The sequence below is a fragment of the Orbicella franksi genome, chromosome 3 (genome assembly GCF_964199315.1).
Source record: "Orbicella franksi chromosome 3, jaOrbFran1.1, whole genome shotgun sequence".
Taxonomy (NCBI): Eukaryota; Metazoa; Cnidaria; class Anthozoa; order Scleractinia; family Merulinidae; genus Orbicella; species Orbicella franksi.
Window position 1 is genome coordinate 25,829,014 of NC_138147.1, and position 24,942 is coordinate 25,853,955.

At 39.6% G+C, this 24,942-nt stretch overlaps 1 protein-coding gene across 6 annotated transcripts in view; it reads right to left on the reverse strand.

Moving 5' to 3' along the window:
* The window catches only part of LOC145482783 (endothelin-converting enzyme homolog), a 44,489-nt gene extending 19,879 nt beyond the window's left edge, over positions 1-24,610 (reverse strand). The window contains exons 1-6 of one of the 6 annotated variants that reach the window (XM_081461412.1): positions 24,389-24,610; positions 22,085-22,634; positions 2,168-2,367; positions 1,445-1,702; positions 629-694; positions 21-134 (exon numbers count right to left, since the gene is read on the reverse strand). In XM_081461412.1, the coding sequence (XP_081317538.1) occupies positions 21-134; positions 629-694; positions 1,445-1,702; positions 2,168-2,367; positions 22,085-22,604 (1,158 nt within the window). In that variant the 5' untranslated portion in view covers positions 22,605-22,634; positions 24,389-24,610. The other 5 variants (XM_081461411.1, XM_081461416.1, XM_081461413.1 and 2 more) reach the window with 5 other exon arrangements.
* Positions 24,611-24,942: the final 332 nt, after the last annotated feature.

Below are 24,942 nucleotides of genomic sequence, written 5' to 3' on the forward strand. Positions count from 1 at the left end.
CATATTGAAGAACGCCTTACCTTTGCTAAAGATTCTTCGAAATCATAAATTTCCATCATCAACGTTTCTGTGTCTGGGCGATCGACAAGAAGTTTTGCAACATCGACCATAAGCTTTTTGTATGCTTTGCGGACCTAGAATAGCGGAGAATTTCCACCTTAACTACAAGTAAACAATTATTAACAGACAATTACAAGATCCCGTCTAGAGAAATAACATGCACACGCAAAATAAGAAGGAAACCAAATCTGGCTCGTTGGCATTTTTCAGTTCTTCGTAGGTTTTCTTTTTGTTTTTGTGTGTTTTTCCAGTTTTTGAGTTATGTGTATTTTAGCTGCTTACTTTGGATTCTTACGGGAATACGGCATCACTTTCCATCGTCATAATTAGCTAGAATTGGCCCTCAAATGAGTCAGTAAGACGCTTATTTCCCACACAACCTGTTGTTTTGGAAACGATAACCAAAGCAAACACCAAAGAAAACCCTTAAAATCATCGCCCGGCTGATTAGTTTTTATAAGACATTGCTGACATGTTATCGCGTGTTCAAAACCCTCCCTTTTCATTTAATGTAACGCAATACCAAGAAGCGTTGTGTGACAACCCATGGGACGGTTGCGTGACCCACCTTTGCATGGTACGAAGTGTTCTTCAAAAAGCCTTCCTGAGAAATGGCAATTCCAGACTGATCAAGCTGAAAACATGGATACAAGCAAACTATTAAAAAAACACATGTTAGTTTTGTAGTTTCAGTGACGGTACTGCGATTGACTAGTATTACAAACTGTGGGAGTAGATCTACTCCAAGTTGGTCATTCTATGCTACATACGGAAAATACATGGAGTTCATTAGAACCTTACAGCAGGGTAGAGTTGTTTCCTAACCATAACATTTTCAAGGAGAAGAGAGAAGCATGCATTTTGCCAAAAAAGAACAGTCTTTTCTTTCTCGCCCTCTAAACATATGGTGACACTTTGAGCGCTTTTCGACTGAGTGTCGAAAGTAACTCGTAAATTTTAGCAGTATGCTCGAGAAATCTCTAGTTTAACCGTAAGTGTGGGATCTACCACAGAGTTCGTTGAGACTGTCGAATCTCTGATTCTCTCACGTTCTCTAGAAAATCGCAATTCAAGAGAAATTATTTCAGAGGGTTAAAACTAAAATGAACCAAATGTCGTATCGCCAAACAAAAGTTCACCTATTAAAGCGCTTTTTTCATAAAAATATTTTATTTACCTAGAGTACCAGAGAATATCTCTGTTTATTGATCTATGTATCAATCTATTTAAGCTTATTTAATATCTATTTATTTTTATATATGTGGACCTCGCTGCGCTCCATCCGCATTATTGAGATTAAGGCTGATATCTCATGATACGGTCCTAAAACCATTGTGGCACTCGTGCCCTTGTGCCCGGTCAATAAGAGATTTAAAAAACTCACCACAATAACATTTTTCGTTGAGTCTTTGAGATCAGCTGACACGTACATGTTAAAGAGCGGTGCAATCGACAAGTATTTGTGAATTTTGACAAAAGTTTCCACAAACGTCCATTTTTCATCAGTCCAATTTCCGTCAGTTATGTTCCAGGATCCGTAGTCTTTGATCAAGTCCAACAGCGGTTGTGCGCCCAGAGTCTCAATTTTGTCCTCATCCATGCAAGAATCGAACATGTCGAAACCTTTCGTGACAGCTTCGTTCTACAAGCGTGAGGAGGAACAAAATAAGATGCAAACATGAGAAAGCGTTTTGCTCAGTTTAAATAGATCGACGGAGCGAGGAAGTCTCTTGCGAGGCCCTAATTTGGGACGTCACGCAAAGCGTCACGCAAAACGTCAAACAACGCGTCACGCAAAGCGGTTAAGCCTCATGGAAAGAGTCAGCGTCTCCCAGTGGAAGAAGCGTTGCGTCACGATCCAAATGGCGGCTGCGAATGAGACCACCTTTCACCCTCCGTCTGGAATTTTTTTAAAAATCATTTTGTAACCTTTAAATTTTGGTCAAAATGGCACTAGAATGACAGAAATAGAATTTTAGAGAGCCTCTGCCTCCGCATCGGCCGTAGCCTCCCTACGACTGTTACTGGCCTTCCTAAAGCCAAGCCCTTATATCTCGGTACATAATTCATCCACAATGGAAAAAATTATTTGCAAAGCATAACTTACATCTTTATATTTTTTCCTTGCATCTTCGTTGTCCCAAATAAGGTTTTTCATCACCAGTTCATTTCTTTGGTAAAGTACGCGAAATTGACTCCAGGATGTCTTGCTCTCAGGAATGTAATTCTTTTTCATCCACGTTCCACACGCATATTGGTAGAAATCCTCGCACGGATCCGCGCTTTCGTTCATTGCATTAAGAATATCTAGGAGAGAAAATGGACAGATGATGAGACAAATAGACTGACAGACACAAACAGAAAGAAAGAAATGGAAGAAGGGTGGAATGATGTAATAAAGAGGAATATGAGGAAGGAAGAAGACAGAATGCAGTCAAAGTAAAGGAAAATTGTGTTTTAATTTGTGTTTCGATTGACAGTCGTCTGGAGAGTAGTTTCACTTTCAAGGAATAGGGTGGGTGGGTGGGGGGAGGGGGGGTAATAGACATTTGTAGAACTTGCGATGTCAAGAGATGATCACATGTTCTTTTGAACTTTGAAATGTGTTAATTATTCTTTTTCTTTCAGATTTTTTTATTGATTCAGCTCCGACAAGAAGCTTAAGGAAAAGTAAAAGCTAAAAAAAAGAAACAAAACAAAACAACACACAAAAGAAAAATAGAAAAAAACTGGCAGAAAGCGTGCTCACTGATTGGTCAAAAGCGAACATCCATGATGTGCCTACAGACAATGAAAATGTGTAACGGATTTTCTAGTTTTTTAATAAAAACTTTGACAATTCGTAACGGCTGAACCACAAGAACCCGAACTCGGACCCATTTCTCTTGGATTTGTTTTGTTCGTTAGTTTGTCTTCAGTCATGTTATCGGCTATCGGGTGAACTGTTAACTTCGAACTCCCGCTATTTAGAGCTGACTCAGTTGTTTCCTCTGGCCCAATCTCTAACAGAAGAGTTCTAATTAACAAATCGAATGTGGTTTAGCGTGGTCTGTACTCTTATCGACGACGATACGCGTCATCACAGTGGTCAAAATGTTTTGGACTCACGAGGTTATCGCCTCGTGGGTCCACAGGTACTTTGACAATGTTACGACGAAATTCATGATCAATAACAGGACTGACGCATGAAAAACTGACGTCAATTTGTCAAACTGACAACGCTAAATTACATTTCAATTTGTTTTGTTACCACAATATCAATGCCAAAGCAAATGTTTTTTTCAGAGCGTAAGCTGAAAAAGGCATTGCGCAACACATTGACACGAGCAGCGTGGTCTGAACTCTTATCGACGACGGAAAATTAGCCAATCAGATTGCGAGATTAGCAGCAATTGTGGTAAAAATAAGCACTGCAGCACGCGAGAGTACAGCTCAACTTAGCACCTTCAAGGAGTGGTTGCTAAACTAGACAAACATGTGCTTTCTTGGCAAAGTAAATATGATGGCGGCTGGTGTACGATGGAAATTCTCGTTCATTCTGAAGACATCACTTTACCTCTGGCCCCCTCGAGGTATTGAGAATTTAGCAAAGCGAGTTGCAACAGGCTTGAAGCGAAATCTTTTCAAGAAATGACGTTCAAGGTAATTAAACCTGGTAAACAATGGTTTCGTTCACCACTAGCCGATTCTCTTCAGACCGGGAACTACGAATTCCAGACAATACGACTGCATATGAAGTCGTTAAAGATGAAATTAAACAAAGGTACATGACAACTGCACTGTGTTATTTATGCATTCTGCAACCTGAAGATTAGGTTATAAATTCAGTTACAATTGATGTAACTACCTACGCGTATATACAATACTCCTGAATGCTCTACACACGTACGCAGGCGACCACTTTCGTGTCAGTAATTTCCAGATGTTTCCATGTGTGAGCTACATTTTTGTAGTTTTTGTGACTTACGTTATTTATTTGTTATTCAAGTCAATTCCAGATGTGCCCATCTCCCCTCCCCCTGGGGCAATGTGCTTAGATTAATTGAAACTAAAACGAGAAACGAACAAAATAAAAAGTTTTTGAGCCACTACCCCTGGGCATTTGAACAACTACATCAATTGCAAATGCTAATTTCAGGGGAGGCGGGGCATAGGCACTGCTGGAATAGATTGTTTTTTGATATATTAATTAAAAGTCACCTTGGCAGCGAGCCTAGAGGACAAAAATATAGAAAACTGAATAAGCATTTTTATTCATTTGTGTTGTTGGTGCTCCAGGCTGCACCATCAAGCTGAATTATAAGATATCGACTGTAGCCCATTGACTGATGCTTTGCTCCAAAACATTTGTTTGCATCAGGGTCAGGGAATATGTAAATTATAATAATTTGTAATAATTAATTTCTCAGCTAAAACGCTGACCAGGGTATTTTGAGCCCCTGACCCTGCTATTTTGAGCAACTTTTAATTTCACTTGAGAATTCGGAATAGCAGCTGCAGTCTTGACATTTATAGCCTTAAGACAATCAGGCGTTATCGTTGGCGTTACGCGTCGCGGGAGTGTTATTGATTCTAAATATTCCAACTATTGGTAACAGTCGTATAGCGTACGAGTCGATTTTAATTGACAGTATATTTGTCTGCACTTGATTATGTTTGAATATCATTAACTACAAATGCACTTAAAGTGTCCTATTTGCATAATTTTTTTTTTATAATTTAAAGGTACTATAATGAAGAGCAGAAGTAACCTTATACTCCAGATTTGTATTTTAAGAGGACAGTGGAGGCTTGAGCATAAAAAGGTAAATAGATTACGTCAGCTTTAAACATTAGCTGCGTTCCTCTTCATCAAACTGACGAGCTAATGTCACGTTCCCACGCAGGAGGGTCTCGGTTAATTACGACCTTTTAGCCACAAAAAAAATGTCTTTGTAAACATGTCTAAAAGCCGATCAGACCCTTCACAAACCTTTTGACAGCGAATTGTGAGTTGTTTTGACAGAGGAGCTACTTGTACAAATACGCAAATTCGAACGAACTTAGAAGTGTCTTAATTGGAAATATCTTAACGAGGTCTGGTAAACTAATTTAAAATGCGCCGCGTTTGAAAATCCAGCAGCTTTCAAGAGCGTGAGATCGGAGGTTGCTGTAGTGCAGCATATAATACCGTGCACCTAGAATGCGAACACACTTACCGGAAGACGCTGAAATCCACTCTTTCGATTTATTTTCCGGCATGTGGCTAGGTTTTTTCTCTCCTTTTGACGCCGTTGCAAACAGCACAATGAAAACAATGCACAACACAGCGAGAAGAATCAAACCAGCAATCATCCCTTTCTCACGTTTCGATAATCTGGTTGAATCGCGATGCAGCGGCTTCTCGCTCGTCGGTTGAATGTCAATGTCATCAAACAATACCGACCTGTGGGCTGCTCGGACAAAACTGGGCGACTCATCACCTCGTCCCTTCACGAGATAGTTTGCATTGAGGAGCCCTTCTGTACTTGGCTTGTACATGACTATAAACAAGAGTTCCCTTCTGCGAAGTAATCGAGCCAAGTCTGTCAGTAGTGCATCGACTGTGCCAGGTTTGCATGAAGATGCGCTCTTCCTAAAAGCGACAGCCTTAAACAAAGATCTGATCCAGCCTGAAATTGGCCCACAACAGGAAAATTCACACTAACTTCTTCTAACAATGATTAGTAAGTTATGCAAATTATTTAACCCTGAGAACGCGATTAAAAACAATAGAAATTATCGTCCTTGGCGATAAATTTACCACATGGGGTGTGGACTACGAGATTGAAATACAGTATCCCTTGGAGGACACAGGGCTATATAAGTAATAATCTTTAAGTGGTGCTATAGTATATTTTTATGGGACAAGGTTCGTTAATAAGAGTTCTCATTGGTTTTAGATGAAGTACACATAGACAGGAAAGTGTCTTTGAAAGGCTGCTTTCTCCCTGTGCAAGATCGTTGCTCCTCGTGACGCTTGCCAAATCAAGCTCAATCGAAGTAACAGGTAGCACTGATGTTGTGCTTAACAGGTGTATATTGTTTTTAGGGGGTTGGAGGCGGCTTGCCAAACTGGGCGTTAATTTGAAAATGACGCATATTTAGGTCATTAATATGACGCAACTGTGAAAAAAGTTAACATCAACTCAACACCATGTCGCGGCAACAATTCAGCACCTACTTTGGTTTACAACTTCGAATTCCAAAGTTCACTGATATGAGATTTAGTACTCTATAAATAGATCCTACTTGTAGCGAATGCAAATGTGGCAAGGGACCGCAAAAGAAAACGGTGCTGATTCTTAGTGACTCAATGATCGTTACCACCGTCTAGAATTGGTAAGAAATCCGCAGCGAGGAGAATTTGAAACAAAGCAGTGTGGTGAGATGCGAATTTTCCAAAAAGGTCTTTCGGAGCCCTACTGGCATACGACCAAGTGCCTTGTTTTGGTATTGATAGTGGACAATATACACTTAATCGAGATTCTCGAGAAAACAAAATTAACTGTTTCCTAAAGAACCAGTAATTAATTGTTTTGCGATATGGCTGGAAATAAGTGTAAAGTTTTAAGTCAAGAAATCAAAATAACCCGTGCTTAGTGGGAGAGCGGGTTACGATTGCATAATTGTTGCCCGCCGGGCAACATTTAGATTGAGATTTGTCATTGCCACGCGACCATAAATCAACTGAACCAAAACTCCCGCGATATAACAACGTTACATGTATTACACCACACAAACATAGTTTTCCGCAAGCCCGGTCCTCACCTGAGACGCAAGCATAAGCATAAGCTGAAACATAAGAAGCTTATGCGCTAGTGGGAACGGCCAGACATAAGCATAAGTCTTCTTCTTACGTTTATGCTTATGTTTGTGGCGCTGTTATGCCCAGTGAGGACATGGTCGGCCTAAGCATAAAGCGCTCGTTCCTTATGCTTAGGCGTATGTCAACCATGTCTCCAATAGACATAAAAGCGACATAAGCATAAGTATCAGCATACGAAAAACGCAAGATTTTTATATTCTTATGCTTGTACGTATCTTTATGCCCTGCCGTCCACTGGCGCATGAGCTTTTTTATACTTATGCTTATGTTCGCGTCTCAAGTGATGACCGGACATTCAGACATTCCCGGAGGAGAAAAATGACCAAGACCTGGGATATTACATAATATTATTATAACATAGCATTATTGAAAAGTGTTAAGTAAAAGTAGGTGGCCGTGCTCGAATTTGGAAGAAGCATGAAGGAAGCTTTTGTAATTTTACTGAAATCAACTGCTAATTAAACGAGAATTAGAGCTCAAAAAACTTAAATGGGAGTGGAGAGATAAATTTTTGTAATTGTAATTTATGTTTTTAATTTTGTTTTTCAATAGTTACCTTTCACAACATCGAGTTCTAAAGATAATATCAAGATGAACTACACTGTATACTTAGCTTATGAATACATCTGCTTCACATGTGGGAATGAATGCAGGTTAATTAATGATTTTAAAAATAAATCCTCATCCAACTATAATAGCTGCTATAAAACAAAGTGGAGGATTTGAAGAACAACTTGGCGGGGGGTTTTAGAGAAACTTTTCTCTCAAAGTTTCGAGTTTCGAAATCTGTCTGAATTTATCAAAGAGTCTTTGTCCGGTATTGCCAATGTACAGTGATGTGCTATTAAAGCTCAATACTGGAGCCAGAAAAGAGCAGGAAACCCATAACATTACTTGTAATACAGGATTATTGACAAATACCGATTGCGTAAAAATTACTAAACTTCTCCTCAAGAACTGTGAGCACAAATGAAGCGTTTCTGGCTACTTTCAAATTAAAATATATAGTTTCTTAGTTTGTTTAGAAAACGAAAGAAACGATATGGATAGCAATGTGGCGGGTTTTTTTAAGGATATTGTAGAGACGTCAGAAACCTTTATGTACTTCTCAGAGCTCCTTTATGCGGTATTCCAAATGTACAGCGATATATTGTGCAAGACAAAGTTCTTTTTTTGTGCTCATAAATTAAACCGCAGACACTTTTGGAGCCGGAAAAAGAACAAGTCCTATATTACTTGTAATACAGCACTATTGTAAAATGTCGATTAAGTAAATGGACTTAGTACATCCTCCTCAAGAACTTAATTTGAAACAATACAAGTGAGACGTTTTGACTACAGCAACTCCTGTGGAACACAATACGGGCTAGCTTCCGAAAATCTAAATCGTAGTGCGGAGGCATTGGAGGGAAATTCTCACTTTCTTTGAGCCACTTTCTTTGGTTATGCATCTTAAACTTCCTATCAAAGTCCTTTTAAAAGTTTCGGTGTTACTTATATTTGTATGAGCTGTTTGATTGGTTGATTTGAATCACGTTACGTCTATAACCAATCACAGAGTCTGTTTCATTTTGTGTTAGACAAAGTAGAGAGACGTCTAGTATTAGTTACATATCGGTCCTGGCTATTCAGCCTACTTTAGAGAGTACTTTTTCTGCTCCCACTTTTTCTGCTCCCAACTGTACTTGGATGCTGCAATTATGCTGATACTCTGCTTGATAAAATATTATTATTATTATTAATTTCCTCATTAGACAGCGCGTCTCGGCTTAGGTTTTACGACGCCATGTTAGAATTTTGATGATGTTAAAAATAATTATGTGCTGATCTTGGTGTGGACTGGTGGACTTCCAAATGTAAATTTCCTTTTTGTCTCTTTTTTAATAGTTATTCTGTGTCAATCATCCATCTTGTTTGTCTTATTCTCTGAATTAAGTACTTATTTACTTACTTATTACTGGACTAAAAATGGTTCTTGCTCAGTTCATGAGTTATTATTATGCATGGTATATTGTTAAAGTCTTTTTTCAAGAGCTCTGAGAGTCGATTTCAAAATTATCATACTACTATGACTGAACCAGTCACAGAAAGCATTTCCACTTTTGGAAATGCGCAAGACAATGACATGACGTTAAAACATTGCGGTTGTCAAGCCTTCCCGAGTGGAATCTGCGAAGTATACTCTATCTTGATTGCTTAGAGTCCTTCTTGGCTCGAGAATTACCGCGTAAGTTCGGGTAAATGAAAAACAACTTCACCATGGTCTGCAACGCGTGCTAATGCAACCTCTGGACAACCCAATTTGACCTAATAATTTTCGTAACAGAATAAGTCTGGGAAAGTCCCGAAGAAAAGGTTTGTTTTTAAACTTCATGGAAATAGGCGAGTAGAAGGCAAATCTAACGCGGTTATGCACCAGCTGCTGGCAGCGATTCGCTTAGGAAACTGATGCGACATTTATTAGAGGTGTCGAGAATCGATCCACCGAGATAAACTAATTATTGAATATATCTCAAAGAAAAGAGCTCGAAGTATTTTCCTGTTGCTTTCATTGAAAACGATATGCAAATTTGAGCGCAGCCTCGCCTTACTATTATAATCTGAAAACAAAACAATATGATTTTTGCTCCTTTCATAAGAGCTACGAAATCATGAGAAGGCGAGAAGAAGTACATCACGTTTTATCAAACCCGGAAAAGCTTGAGGGTTGAAGTTAATTTGGTATGGAATATAGTTGCGAAAAGCTCACTTTAAAAAAGTTGGGGAAAAGATTTCGCATTGAAAGAGCGCTTTACAAAATGATTTTACCACCTCATTAAACTTTAATCGATCATCGCAAAATGAACGCTTGTGCGTAAAAGCCGTGAAATAAATATAATCCCGGTCTTTTGATTCAATTCATGGTCATGGCGTTTCAAAGAACAGAATATCTTTTTCTTGAAATCTCTATTCCTGGAAGAATTTAAGTTTGAAAATTCCGTCACGTCACCAAACAAACAAAAAAATTACCCCAGAACTTCTTTACACAGTGGAATTAAAACATGCACATATAAAATATTCTGCTCAGGATAATATTTGCTAGCAGATGAGACAATACACTTTAGATATATCATCTAACAAATAAATAGGCCCACGACTTGAATTAAAATGCAGCGTTTTTTGAATTGTAAGCCAGAATTAAGAATAGTTCTTACCAAGTGCAGCTTGTTTGACAACTTGAGTTGTACACTTTGAATTGTTAGGGTTTAAATCGCACGTTTCCTTTGTTTTGTTTATCTTCTTTTCCTCTTCACCAGTTTCACCAAGGCCTTTGCAGTTCTCGCTGCCATTTTCCGAAGAAGGGTTTTTTTTCCTCACGTTCCTATATTGCCTCTCAGATGCATATAGCGACGCGAAAACAGCAGAGGTTATAACGAACACCACTGTGCACGCCAAAAGAACTTTTTCCAGTTTTGTCATCCCATTTCGCCGACGAAGATGTACAACCGCTTCGGGTCCGCTCTCGATTTCCGAGACGTCTGTCCCGTTTTCCGCTTTGCTGTACTTAATTTTAAGATCCGCCATTTTGTTTTTACGTCTAAACACTGTTGTACATACTTAAGGATTTTTAAATTAAATCGGCAATGCGTATGGACAGACTTTCTTCTTTCGTATTTCGCGACGTATGAAATCAAAGCCGGCGATGATATGGTTTTGAATGCACAAATGTCTAGTAATTAAAGTATTCTTCTTTGTCGCACAAAGGAACACCTTGCAGAGTTATAATTAGCTGCATACTGTTTGACGTGGCTTCCAAGTGAAGATTTAATTAATTCTTTTTTGACACGAAACTTCTCGTAAGGGTGCAATAAATCATATGGCGTCCAAATTTCATCAAGTGGCTTTTTGAGATTGTGAGATTGGATTAATTTGGCTTGCACTCTTTAAGGAGGTATCGTTTTTTTTTGTTTTTTTGTTTTTTTCTCATCGATATTTTACTGAATCAATTCCATGTTTAGTTCCATTACTTCTAAAAAAACAGTAACGATCTCGTCGAACCCCCCGGCAACTACATGTATGTTGCCCTCCAAGCAAAAAAAATCAAATCTGAGTCCAAATTGTTACGAATCATAACCGCAGAACATTTATCGTGACCAAAGGGGACTCGGGACTCCAGTGGTATACAATCTCGAATAGTGATCACACAGGAATAGTGTTGATTCTGAAAAGTCTTGATTACAGGCCAATCGACCACGCCCAGCCATAAAAGAAAACAAATTAAAGAAAATGGTTGTGTTAACGCCATTCTCAATTACCACAAAAGTGATTCAGTCAAATTGGGCTGTGACAAAACTCGCTTAGTAGAGCGATAAGTTCCAAATAGCGTCTATTTGTTTTAGCCTTTATATTGCGTAGAGCGATTTGCCAATTTCCATTTCTTTCACACAGGTTTAACGTAAAATCTGCTATTGCTTGTGAAAAATGAAATGCTCAGCATTTCGCCAGCGTGGGGCAATGAACGAATCCGATGGGAGTTGACCCAAAGACCTTCAAGATACCGGTTGGGTGCTCTTCGCACTGAGCTACAAGAGAGGCTCGTGGTTAGCTGAGAGAATTTACCAGGGTCATTTGTTAACGGCTTTTAATTTCTTCAACACCTTATACTTTGTGACATTGCACAGGTGTAAATCGTGATGTGACTCTTTTCTTTCATGTTTAATATAGCAGCAAATTGACAGATTAATGTTATGTCTTTTCTACGTAACCGGAATGGCCGAGTTGTAGTTTGTGCATGTATTTGTTGCTCAGATTCCATCTTTGGACTGTTTGTCACCAAAAAAAAAATAATAATAATTAAAGAAATAAAAATAAATAAATAAACATACGACAATTTCAGGGGAAAGGACTTTTAAGTGCTCAGTTTTCAGGCAGTAAGTTTACCCCCCCCCCCCCCTCCAAAAAAAAAAAAAAACAGAACAAAGATCAACTTTGGTAGTCTGGGACAATTCAGTAAAACAAGAAAAGGAACAATAGCACACGACTTTCAAATGTAACGGTGGTTGTCATTATTGATATTTCTAAACAAAATAACTAAATTTTAACCTTTCTTTAATTTACAATATTCAGCCATCTCTTCATGTCTTCAGCAACGCGCTAAACCTCGCTCGCACAAGAGAGGGGAGGGTAAGGGGGTTTAGAATTTTGAGAAAGTAGTGAAATCCAAGATGGAGGATTTTGGATGGCAGACATGATGACGTCATGTAACACCATATGACCTTATGGCCAACAACAAAATATGTCATCTTGTGAAGCAAGCCGACAGCTATTTTATGAAACGCAAAATAATTTGTCTTATTACAACGAAAATCCAGTGGAGGGGCTCCATCCACTAACCGCACCTCCCCGCTTCTTTCACACACATTTTACCGCAGTGGGTGTGTGTGTGTGTGGGGGGGGGGGGGGGGGTAATGAGTTTGCGTGTCCCTCCGTCTCCGAGGATAATCTTGATAATTATCTTTACAGCTCAAAAAAAGCAAAATAGATTAAAGATAGAAATCTGTCCCCTAACAAACCGCGATTTGCATTCGTTTCAAAGAAGGATATAGAAATAATTTCTTCAGCTGACGATAAAAAAAGGAGGTGTAATTGTGTAGTCGTGCATACAGTATACAATTTGACCTAATTTGACAATGTACAGTTTTCGAGGAAATGAAACTGATACATTTCGACTACGAGTCAGTATCCTTGCTGGTTCGATACCAGCTGCCTCGTACAAACACGATCAGGCGAGCTCTTGGTAAGTTTGACTCTTAAGGTTAAATCACTTCAAATCCACATGAAAGTGTATGCGAACGCGTATAAAGGAAAAGGGGAAAATTTTACGTATGTTGAAAGAACTGACCTGAAGCAATAAGCACACAGTCAGCTGGGTCGCAAGCTGCCGGTTGTGATGCTACCGTTGGTGGTGCTTCTGTTGCTGTTGGAGTCGCCTTAGCAACTTGCAGCGCGTACAGAACGATGAAAACGACTGCAATAACCAAAACGATCAACAGCGCTACAAGGAGGAGCTTTTCCTTTCGCGAGCTTTTCCTCGTGAAGGTCAACTTTTCGGTCCCTTGATCAATATGGAAAGCCTCTCCGGCTTCAATTTTCTTTTGGTACTTTGCATAGGACATGTCGTTACAATGTGCTTACACCCAGAGCTGCATTTATAGAAGAGTCTACTTCAGTAACAGTACAATAGCAACCACGCCGAGCAGCGGAGTAGCTGTACCAGGTGCCGTTGAAACTCTAACCTTCTTTTGCCTTGTCACACTATCGGAAGATTGCCAAGAAAATCGCGTGACTGTAAGATTGTATACAAAATGCAGCTAATTCGTTCTTTATTGATATTCACACCGGATGTAGTTTCTTTTGTTCATTGTTGTCTAGCTAGTTACCAATACCTCGCTTTAGTTTTAGTCTTTTTAGATTTTGTCATATTTTGTAACCGTCACCTCTGAAGATGTGCTGTAACATATGAAACGTGAAGTTGAATATACCATGCGCAATCTATGTTTGTTACCGCTGTTTGTTTTCTCGATCTCCATATAAGAAAATATGAAACACAGGATTCCCTGTGACTTAGATCATTCGAAGAACAACATTTTCAGTCAAAATTAGAGGTAATAATGTCAAGTGTTATGTAAATTTAAACCAGATAAGACGGTTTTTTTTTCTTTGCGACTTTTTGCCGACCTCTCTTCGGGCTAAAAATCCCATGATGTAGCTCCACCTAATCCACCTGACGTGTCGGTTGCTTTGATCTGCACGTGCCATACGAGCACATGTCATGTTAGAGAATCTGAAGGCGCTTGTCAACTACGAAGACCACACTTTTCTGCGACCAAAGTGATACCCTTTGTTATTTTAGTTAGAAGATACTATCTGAGTGACACTTCGTAAAGATGCGCTGACTTTATATCTGCTAAAGGGCAACCAGCACCATTGCAAGGCTCTTTGTACTTGGCCTCTCGAAACTATAGGTTACAGATTAAACAAGAACTTGAGATTTTAAAGTGGTGCAGGCCAACTGCTAAAAGAGATTGTTACTGATCGACGCAGTACAAATGAGAAACTTAAAAACTTTAGCTGAGTATCTCTCGGCTGAAAAATGGCAATGTTTTTAATGAAAACACTCAGAAAACTGTAGCTGAGTGTGCAGAATATCAAGGGAACCCTTTGTTGACATTGATATTGTCAGTCGCGTCATTGCCACGTGGTGTAATTTTATCCAGATCGTAGCATTCTTTTTGTAGGTTCTCATTGCGTTTATGGATGGAACTCCAGATGGCCGTAATTCTAGTTTAAACTCGGTCAGATTCACTTAAGCCAGTTGCAGTAAGTCGGAGATTGGAATAAATTCATTACATGATCCTTCGGAGTCGACTTTTGCGTCAATGATGGCTCAATTGGGCAAGAAACAAACAAACAAAAAACATTCTCGAAGGTCATCGCGCTCATGTCAAGAAACTTACCACGCAAGTTTGAAATGCCAATTTTGAGTCTTCGTTATAGAATGAACTTTCGCAACGAAAGATGATACTCGGGGAAAAGCTCGAGACCTTGTAGGCCTCGATGGCAAGATTTTGGAATTCCAAAATGGTTTAAATGACGATTCTATGGAAAACCAAGTTGCTGACAGAAGCGAAATCACAGATGAAATCACGTGGAACGTGGGCCGGGCTCGAATGCCCCTGGTCTCGATGGTCTCGACTTTGAAATTTATGCGGATCCTCTCAGCGCTTCAACTGGAAATTTAAGCTTAAGTCCTCGAACTGGACTACTCTCGAAAGGAGCAGCTGTAGATTGGAACATCGATTTTGCCCCAAATTAACAAAATTGGAAATGGACTGAACTTGTATCTGAGCTGGATCGGTCTTTAGTGCTCCTCATCCTCAGCCAATGCAGTGGTGGTTTACCTGGTAATCAAATCCCGAACCAGTACTCAAGTCCGACTGATTGCGTCAAAGACTCGCGTTGCTCCACCAAGAAGCAGACCATTCCAAGGTGGGAACTCTCGGCTGCGTTAATACTGGTATGATTGACTGAGCGTGTCACGACAACACTAGTACAGTGCCTCCTCCGCTGCTGGAAAGACTCAAGGAATGTTCTGTACTGGATTACTGAAGAGGAAGGATAAAAAAATTGGAGCAGTTCCTCAACCACAGAGAAGGAGAAATCAGACAACTCTTGCCGGTTGACGGATATACTTGGGCGAGGAAAATCCAACGGATCTAGCATTAAGAGGAGTGAATCCTTTATCACCAGTAAGAAGCGCTCCTTGATGACATGGACTAACATTGATCTCAAGTCAACAAGAAGAAGGGGAAACAGAAGATGTATCTGAAATGATTCAGCCACCACAAGAGTGCATGAAGGAAATGAAAGAGCAGGCAGTACGGAATGTAGAAGAATCAGCCACACTCCTTGTGTAAATTAAAAATACACCAAAAGTAGGGATAGTACATGTTATGAACTGTGAATTCTCCAAACAGTGTAGAGTACTTGCCTGTGTCATGCGCTTTGTGAACAACCTTTATTTTTAGGAACGCTCTCAAAGTCCATCAGTCCTGTGAGTTCTGGAGGTCTGACCAGTCAAGAAGTCATACAAAGCGAGCTATCATTAGATATGCCTGAATTCAGATTCCAAGAAGGATACCCCTTTGCAAGCACAGGAGTACACTTTGTTGGACCACTGTTTGTGAGCACTTGGTCAGGAAAATTACATGATTACCGTGACGCCATCGTTTTCGAAAAGTTCTGTTTTCAAATTTCTTTACACAAAGAAACGAAAATCCGGGGTTTTCACATTCCTCCTGTTTGAAGAGTGTTTTCGAAAAGCTCCGTTTTCGTGACGGACTAGTGTGGACGGTAGGCCTAACCGTAGAGATTTTCAAGACGTAAATTTTGCATCACTTTGTTACAAAATCTCGCAACACTTCCGTCATACAGCTGCTCTCCAACAAATAAACTGTACAAGTTTTGTAGCAGGTCAAAATTATTTTAGTTTCACTACAAGGCACTTTGAATCAGTCAATCACGCTCAGTCTGGATAAGACAAAAGTATGTTTAATCAAACGTTACGCGAAAACAAAACTGGATGTTTAAAAATAACATATAAAAATTCCCATGTGTGTTAAAGCGCATATGCCGTAACATTTTTTCCGGTTCTTGTACTAAGAACACATAACAGGATGATGCTTCGAAATTTAAAACCCGACTGAAAAATAAGACATTAAAATCAATACCTTTCGAAACAAGGGACATGGTTTTCAGACGAAAATCTGGGAAGAATTCCGTTTCTGTTTTCCTCTTGCGAAAATTAAAACCCGTTAAGCAACGAAATCACTGCGCAAAGCAAATTAAAGTTAGTAGAGAAAATGATAATATTGGTAATCAAGACAACAGCAGTGTCGAAGCATTGTTAATAATTCTGAAGATTCCTTTCGCTTTCATCAACTTTCTCGCGCGCCTTACTGTTATACGTGATCATTTTTGTTAAGAACTTCACAAGTATTCCGACGATGCGATGCGTTGATCACTGCATGGTTTTACTGGCAAAGAAAACTCATCTGCATTCGGCGATATAGATAAACAGTGAAGTTGACCGCTAAACTTATTTCCAGACCTGTACTGTATGAGTGCTGTCTAACTCAGACAATTACTTATAATTCTTCCGAAGGCCTGAAATTCACACCGAAATTAAGGTAACAAATACACTTCCACATCTAGAAAACTGAGAATTAAACATGAATTTTGATATTCAATGCCGGTTGAGAGGGCAGGACTGAAGAGAAAGCGAGCTGACATCTGCTTCCGTTATAAACTCTATATGTACCTAAAAATTACTATTTGCAAATTTTACTGGCTTTTCTGTCTCAAATTGTGGTGACACTTGCTGTGGAATGTTAATTCTGACATGATCGTAGTATATTTGATTTGATAGGCAACAAAATGCGACTGTAGAGGATTTCATGTGGAATGGAATATTATGCAATGTCATTATGTTAAACTGGTACAGAGAAATTAGTGCTTATATATGAAAGAAGGCTTCAGGCATATTCCACACGGAAGTTTGTACTAAACAGACTTGCCTTTACTATTTCGTTCATCGAGTTTTAACTCGTAGATCGACCGACATGACTGTCACGCTAACGTGAGGGAATTTGTGCTAATGTGTCTACAAGACCCGATGCGGTAAAAGTGTTTTTTGCGGATTCGAATGGATATATGGCTGATGAATTCAATTGATGCGACTCTTAGCCCGCGGCTTGCACAAGAAATTACATAGAATTAAATAAATTAGTTCTTTGTTATTATTAACTAACCTGCCGCAGTCAGAATAGCTGTTGCTTTGGAGTGAAGTGTTGGAGATGTTGCGTTCCTTGTGGTTGTTGTGGTTGCCGTTGTCATTTTTGTCCTTTCTGTTGTTGATATCTTACCCTTGGAGTTTCCTGTAGTGCCAGAATTTTTCTTCTTGGAAATTTCATGAGCGTACAAAGCGATGAAAACGATTGTAAGGGCAATCAAAACAATAAACATCGCCGCACAGAGGAGCTTTTTCCATGACAAGTGTTTCCTCGAAAACGTCACTTCATTACTTAATACATCTACTGGTTGAACAGGTTCAGTTTCCACAGAATCTAACAGCTTAAAGTATTTTGCCATATCGTCGACTTTCGTGACAACTTTGCCTCTTTAGGAACATTCACTACCTCATGTAAGCCAATGTTACCGACCTCACGTTAGCAACCGCTCCTGCATGGAGGGCCGGGCAAAAAACAGAAACTGGACCGACAGTCCTGTTACGCAAGCTTAGAAAAGTGCTTTTTGCAAGACTCATGCGATGGTATATGTGATTACAATGACATTTCGAATATGAACAACTTAATTTATTTCGTAATTAATGTAGATTGATGATAAAAGAGCTAGAAAAATATGTAACGAGACGCCTAAAGGCGATTCCGTGGGATGCTTTGGCTAGAGAGCGTAGCATTGGAATGAATTCTGAAGTTACAGTAAAGTCCCACGATTAATCCGTTAGATCAGCCATAGAAATAACTGAAGAAAGTGTTGACGAAACCGTCACTGTGTTTTTAGTGGAAAATAGGGTAGGCGGAAAATTACTGTGCGAGCAGAGTCTCCTTCCCCGACTCCTATTTCTTCTTTCCGGGTGATCTACAAGATGGAACGATAGTGTGCATGGTGTTTAGAAATGGCATCAAAACTAGCAGAAGTAATATTGCAACGTGGAAAATGGATTTTTTTTTTCTATCACTGACGTTGAGAACTGCCAGAAAATCTTTGAGACATGAATGGCAACGCAACGTTTTCATTATTTGAAGACTAAAATATTGTGAAGGGCTGTATTGCCGTCAATGAACGTAACGAATCTACTAAAACATTAACAGGCTAAAGAACTGATTGTCTGTTAATAATTAGAAGCTCTTTCCAAGAACTGAAGTACATTAACAAAAGTATTGATTTTCCTTAGAGGCTCACTTCTGTGAGAGAAAAACGTAACGCAACGTAACGCAACTGGTTGATAATGTGTGCTTGTTCATTCGAGATAACAAAAGGATTAAAGAATTTTTTTTTCTAGGCCGGATGAACATGCAGGTTCGGTTGTTAAACTCGTTGATTCGTTTGGCAGGCCGAGTGAACAGTTAACGAGTGCTTTTTTCATAGTCCAATTCAATACACAAAGTCGAAACACTTTCTAAAATTATTTACCTTCTGTTTATTTCCTGAACTCGTACATGTTGCTACGAGCACTACACTTTCTACACAAGCTACTCCTTGCCAGAATCGCAGAATCTTTCAAAATTGTACATTACTTTTACCACTGTCAAAGTCACGTCATCTTGCATATGCTTCCGTAACCCAGTAACAATAGTTCCAGCTGTGACGTACATTTCATTGTCAATCAAATTTGTCGTTTTACGTCGACAATGAAATAAGAACCCGGGCCAACCTTACCGTGGCCTGCCACAGGCATTCCACGGAAAAATAATTTGCCCTTCCTTTGCTTTCTTCAAGGAAGGGCTAGCACTCGAAACTTATTAACCATGGCGGTTAATAGACCCTTATCAAATTTGAGTTAATAATCACGGCGATTTGATATTTTACTTGCCAAACGGCGACAGTGATCGTTTTTTTTTTTTAGAATCGAAAGAACAATGATCAGCACAATATATCTATAAAAATCATGATATATTTATAAGAAAGCATGTGTCCAGGTGTTATAATACCAATGGGCGGTGCGAACTGGTCTCAGTGATGAACTTAGCTTGTGTAGAATAACTTCATTATGTAAACAGTATGAGTAAACAATATGACAGTTACTTTATATTTCTTTAAACCCTTTCCCAGCTAATACGTCCCTTTGTGAGCACACATAACAATTATCAACCCTTTTTACGTCATTAAGCCACAATAAAATAAACATTGGCGTAACTAAGGCATTGAATGAATCATGTTGATCTCTTTCGCCATACCGTTTTTGAAGTAGTGTTGTTTGCTTTGTCGCGTATCTTGTCAGCATGCTGAAAAACTGTATATGCTGAACGGAATGGAGTTAACATGAGAATACAAATAAAGCAACCACCGTCTTGTGCCAGAACCGGCATTTTGTAATCACAGTGGCACACAAAGAATCTGTTTTTTGAAATATCCTGACCAAGACGGTCTCTGACAGATTAGCTCGTTTTTCAACAACAAAGGTTTCAGAACTGTAGTTTTTCACGCAACACGTTCATAAGATTTTCCTACGTGAGCAACAAGTATCATCAAATGTCCTTTAAACCGTGTAGCACACCTAGCATAGCATTCTGATTGAGTTTGGAAATCGCATAAATCGGTCCAATTGGCCATTCTTAGTCTCTAACGAGCACAATTTGGCTCGATGATAGTGACGAATTGGAGCCTACAATGCCACAAATATTCTGTATTTCTGCCAACATTTTTGGCGGCTTTTTTTTTTCCCGGTATTCGACAAGACATAATGTTCAAACTTCAATATTTGCTAAGTCAACCAACTGTTGCGTATACCGCATATTTTATGTTTATGTAAACCGGAGGTTTTAGAATTCCAGTTTCCGATCACGCCACACTTTGCAAAGAATGTATTAAGTAGCAAATATCAACAGCTGTCGCTCGAACTGCCCAGCACACCTAGCATAACATTCTGATCGAGTTTGGAAACCTTGCAAAATAACGACAACCGATAATGCCGAATTGGAGCGGTAGCTTTGAACTGCAACAACAACTTAGGAACAAGCTCACTGAACTGACCTGATGCGCTGAAAATGCAACCTGGTGAAATGCAGACTGAACAGGACTTCTTTGATGGATTTCTTTGTCCCCCTTGCTGGTCAGTAGTTGCCTTGTAATAAACTTGAAGACAATACAAGAATAAGAAAGCGCTGGCAGCAACTGAAACTATCAACAGCGCGGCAAAGAGCACCTTCTCCCTTCTCGAGTGTTTCCTGCCGAACGTTAGTTGCTCATTCGGAATGCCTTGCTGGATGCGAATCCCTTGACCGGCAGAATCGATTTTCTTCATGTATGTAACTTCCGACATGTTGTGGAAAATCCCTTTCACGATTGTATATAACGACTGTAAGCTGTGTAGTCAACTTAAAACCTCACCAGAAGTAGGCTGGTCAACATCGGTTGGTCGGTCGCTGGCGCAGCGAAACATGGACCCAATCTCTTATTAAACTACCGTGGAATGTCAAACTAACTCTGGAATTCGATTGTCACATACCGTCCGAAAAATCGGTTTTTGGTGGTCAATGAAATAATTTTTTTTACGAAATTACGAAACTATCTCAAAAGCCAGCTATTGAACAAAAATACTGTGAGCCGCAGGTTTTCTACATTTTTTTCTTGAGATCGGGCAAGAATTAGCGTATATTTAAGTATGTTAGAATTCTAGTACCTTTCCGGCTAAGAGAACAGGTTTATTTAAAATTTGGAACATTTTTACGATATTACTGTACACACTTTTGCTCTAACCTTTTAACTTGCAAGCAAATTGAGCTAATGCAACAAAGAACCACAGAAATGGATACGTCTTCATTGGTTTTCTACCCCGTTTTTTTGCCTTTCCCGGTCACGCATCGTCGTGATCTTGGAGCCTAGAACTGAGCAGCCTCGAGGAACGAGATGCTGTTACCGCTCAGGTTCTCAAAAGATCGAATGTGGTGTATTCATTTCACGGGATTTCCGGTAGTGAATCGCGTAACGTACACGTTTATGTTACGCTACTTTATCGTATACAGACGGATTCAGCTAACGTGTTCTCCTGCCACCCAACTCAGATCTTGGGAGGTACAATTATTCTGTTTGTACATACTCTCAAGCAATCAACTGCACGATTGTAACCCCCCAAATGAGTCAACACGTGATCTGAATTGGATGGCAACAAGCATGAAAACACGTTCGCCCAATCCGTCTATGATAGGTGTCGAGAAACAGCCAGCGACTGTTATGAACAGTTTTTCTAGAATACATTCGTCTAACCGTTCTTACAACCTACTAAATGCGACAAACAGTCGTAACCTTCTACCTGTGGGGTAAACCGGAAAAATAACATACCATAAATACAATTTAAAGTATTCCTTACATTTCAAGGGTCCGTATTAATTGTCGGAGATGTGTATATCAGATGTTTTTGCAACTGCCTGGGCAGACTTGAATGCCACAAGCAAAAGAGATATCAGCTACTGAATTCCCTGCTTTATCGTGCTACATTGAGATATATCTTCAATCCGGAGGTTATTTCAGTTTACAATGCTTGTAGTCTCTTTAAGGAATGGGACACATGTTGTATTCTATACAGTGTGTTGATTGATTTCTTTCAACATTCAACAAGGCATGAGATATTTAAGGTTATTGCTATAAAAATATTGAAGGGTCCATAATTAGCCATATAATTTCGAAACCCAGCAAGATACGAGAAAAAAAAAAAACAAAAAAAAAACAAGAGAACAAGATGTAACCGTTCAATGCATGTTTCAAGGACTCGAGACAGCACAAAGGACGTGCTACATGAGATTGGCTACTTAAAGATCAATCAATTCTATCGAAAATTGACAGGAAATCACCCCTTGATTAGTTTAGACCAAAAAATGTCTGCAATCGAACACTAACCTTTGGCAATACACGTTTGGTTCCGTCTTCTTTTCCCACTTTCCTCACATCCACACTTCGTATGCTTAGTTTTGTGTTTCTCCGGAGCTTTTTCCTCCTTTTTGGCATATGACGCTGGTGTGCATTCAGTTGGAGCTTCCTTCTCCTTTGTGGTATGTCTCGCTGGTGTGGATTCAGTCGGAGCTTCCTTCTCCTTTTTGGTTTGCCTCGCTGGGGGGTATTCGTTCGGAGATTTCTTCTCCTTTTTGGTATGTCTCGTTGGTGTGGATTCAGTCGGAACTTTGGCAGGTATGGGTGGTATTAATACAGTCAGAGCTTGTTTCTCCTTTTTTACGTATCTCGCTGAGGTGGAATCAAAGGGAGCTTCTTTCTCTTTTTTGACATGTGTCGCTGATGTGGAGTCAGCCGCAACTTCCTTCTCTTTGTGGACATGTCTTGCTGATGCGGAGCCAGCGAAAACGATAAATACCACCAGGAAGAAGTAAACGGCATGGATTTGCCTCCTTGTAAGTTCCTTCATGGTCTGATCTTGTATACACAGTCTTTCACCCTTTGAGCAACAACAAAACTGGTATAAGTACGTGTAGACGTTTTTGAGGACTCGGCAGCGCTATTTCTCAAACATTGCATGGGTCAGAAAGGTTGTAGTTGTACAATGTACGGAGTTAGCATATCATCAATTGATTACGTCAAAATGAAATCGAATCTCGCGCGTGTATTTTGGAGCTCGCGCGCTAAAGATGACTGCTCTATGTCAGTAAGCCTCCTTCGCAGAATTTCTTTGGTCTGGTCACGGAATTTATTCTCTTTTCGAGGAATTGTGGAGGATCAGCGCCCATGCCACAGCATGATCCTCATTTCACGCTAGATGCTCGTAAAAAGCGGTTTCGTGAGCTAAAAATTGACTTTTTCGGATGGTCAAAGTTCAAATGATCGTACTGTTTTTTTACTCGCGAAATGTGATCTGCTGAGTGAGGTACGATTTACTGTCCTTGAAAGTATAACCTTATGTTCTCTAATCTTAGAGAAACCAACCTGGTTTTGGTCTACTGCTATCTTTTTCGATTTTTTGGTGGGGATAGGGGTGGGGGATGGCCTATAGAGGTTTTTTACACCTCTTACCTTTTAACTCTTGCAGTGTTAAAGCTAAGAAAATGAAGTTTAGGGATTTACAGCACGTCCGGCAATCTTTCCTTTGAGAGAACCATGGAATGATGACGTCTTATGACGTACAAATGACATCCGTCGTTATTTCTGAAGAGCCACCATTTTAGATCCGCCATCTTGGACTAATTTTTACAAAACGTGAAAGATAACCAATACCGACTCAAAAAAGGTCAAAACCGATAGAGAAAGCTAATGTCGTGTTCAAAAAAAGTAACAGTTGCTGCGAGAAAGTGACGTTTTGCACTAAAAACGGGACAATAAACAATAACTGACATGGCTCGCTGTCAAAAGACGGTTGCAATAGGAAAACTCCCCAATTTTGGAGTTAATCGCCTGCATATATTTACAATTACAAGCATTCAAAGTCGGCGGAGTCCTCGATAGCCTCCTTTTTCCCCGAGTCTGATCATAACATAGAAGGTGAAATCAAACTATATGAAACTCTGTACAAACTGACGCACCTTCCAGTGCCAACCGACAATTTCACCGGCACTTTTAAAAGGAATCGAAGGGGCTAACCATCATACCCTGCAACAGACGGCAGATCGCTGTTGATTCTGTTTACTTTCCTTGATTATCAAACAATTGAACCACCAGCTAGACCAAAAACCGAGAGTTATTTTCCACATACTGACGGCTTACTTTACATGCGGCAAACGGCAGATTACAAAAGTGAGATTTTTTTTTGTTCGTGGGAAAAATCAACAAAACGATTTATCTCTGAATTGACATACGATACATTCCCACCAAGAAATAAGCTGGATCGGTCACTGTTGATATGTAAAGAGAAATTGATCTAATGGTACGCAGGTGAAGCCCCACACTGATTTCCGTTATAATTCACACGAAAATAAAGAACCGGTGTAGTACTTATTAGCTTAGTAAGTATTTCTAAGTGGACGGATTTATTGAGACCGGAAGAGTTGTGCTTCTGTTCCATCACTGAGAGTTTTAATTTTCTTCGTGAGCATAGCGTTAAGTAAGGCAAAGAGACCTAACAGGTTTCTTATTATCTACCTGTTGAAGCCCGTTGTGATTTAACCAACGGTAAATAAATCTCGATAGTTGCTTAACACCTGGCAATCGAGAGTCATGAAAAAGTGGTAGCAATGTTATTAAAATCATGTAACCTTTTACCTTTCAGTGTGTCCTATGTATAAAGGAATCGCTTCCCAACACGGCCACCCATTCTTTGGACTCGCTTCTTTCTAAACACTCACAGAACCTGCAACTAAATATAAATAGGTAGCAAGATACTGAGGAAAGGTCACCAGGCAAGTGTAAACAGTACTTACAGGTGGCGATTTTAGTTTAGAAATCCATTGAAAATTACGTCCCTGATATAAGAGCTGTAGTAAATATAGCTAGCCTGTGGCTTTAAAACGAACGTTTTTTCTGCTTTTGAAGTTCCATTGTTCACGGCAGAAAAAATGGAAATATCAGTAGAAATGCCTGAATTTACTTTCATACCTTTTCTTTTATTTTAGTTAAAATATAATAAAAATTAACTAAAACAATACAAACAAAATATACTCGTGCAATTTAAGTAACAAAGAGCAAAGAGGTTGTTGTAGATGGAACAAGGAAGGAAGGGGTGGGGGAGGGGAGGGGGGGGGGGCGTATGGGGTTCTGGGTAGCATGCGATACAACCTCGTTCCAGAACGTCCGATTGCTTTCTAAAGAATATCTGT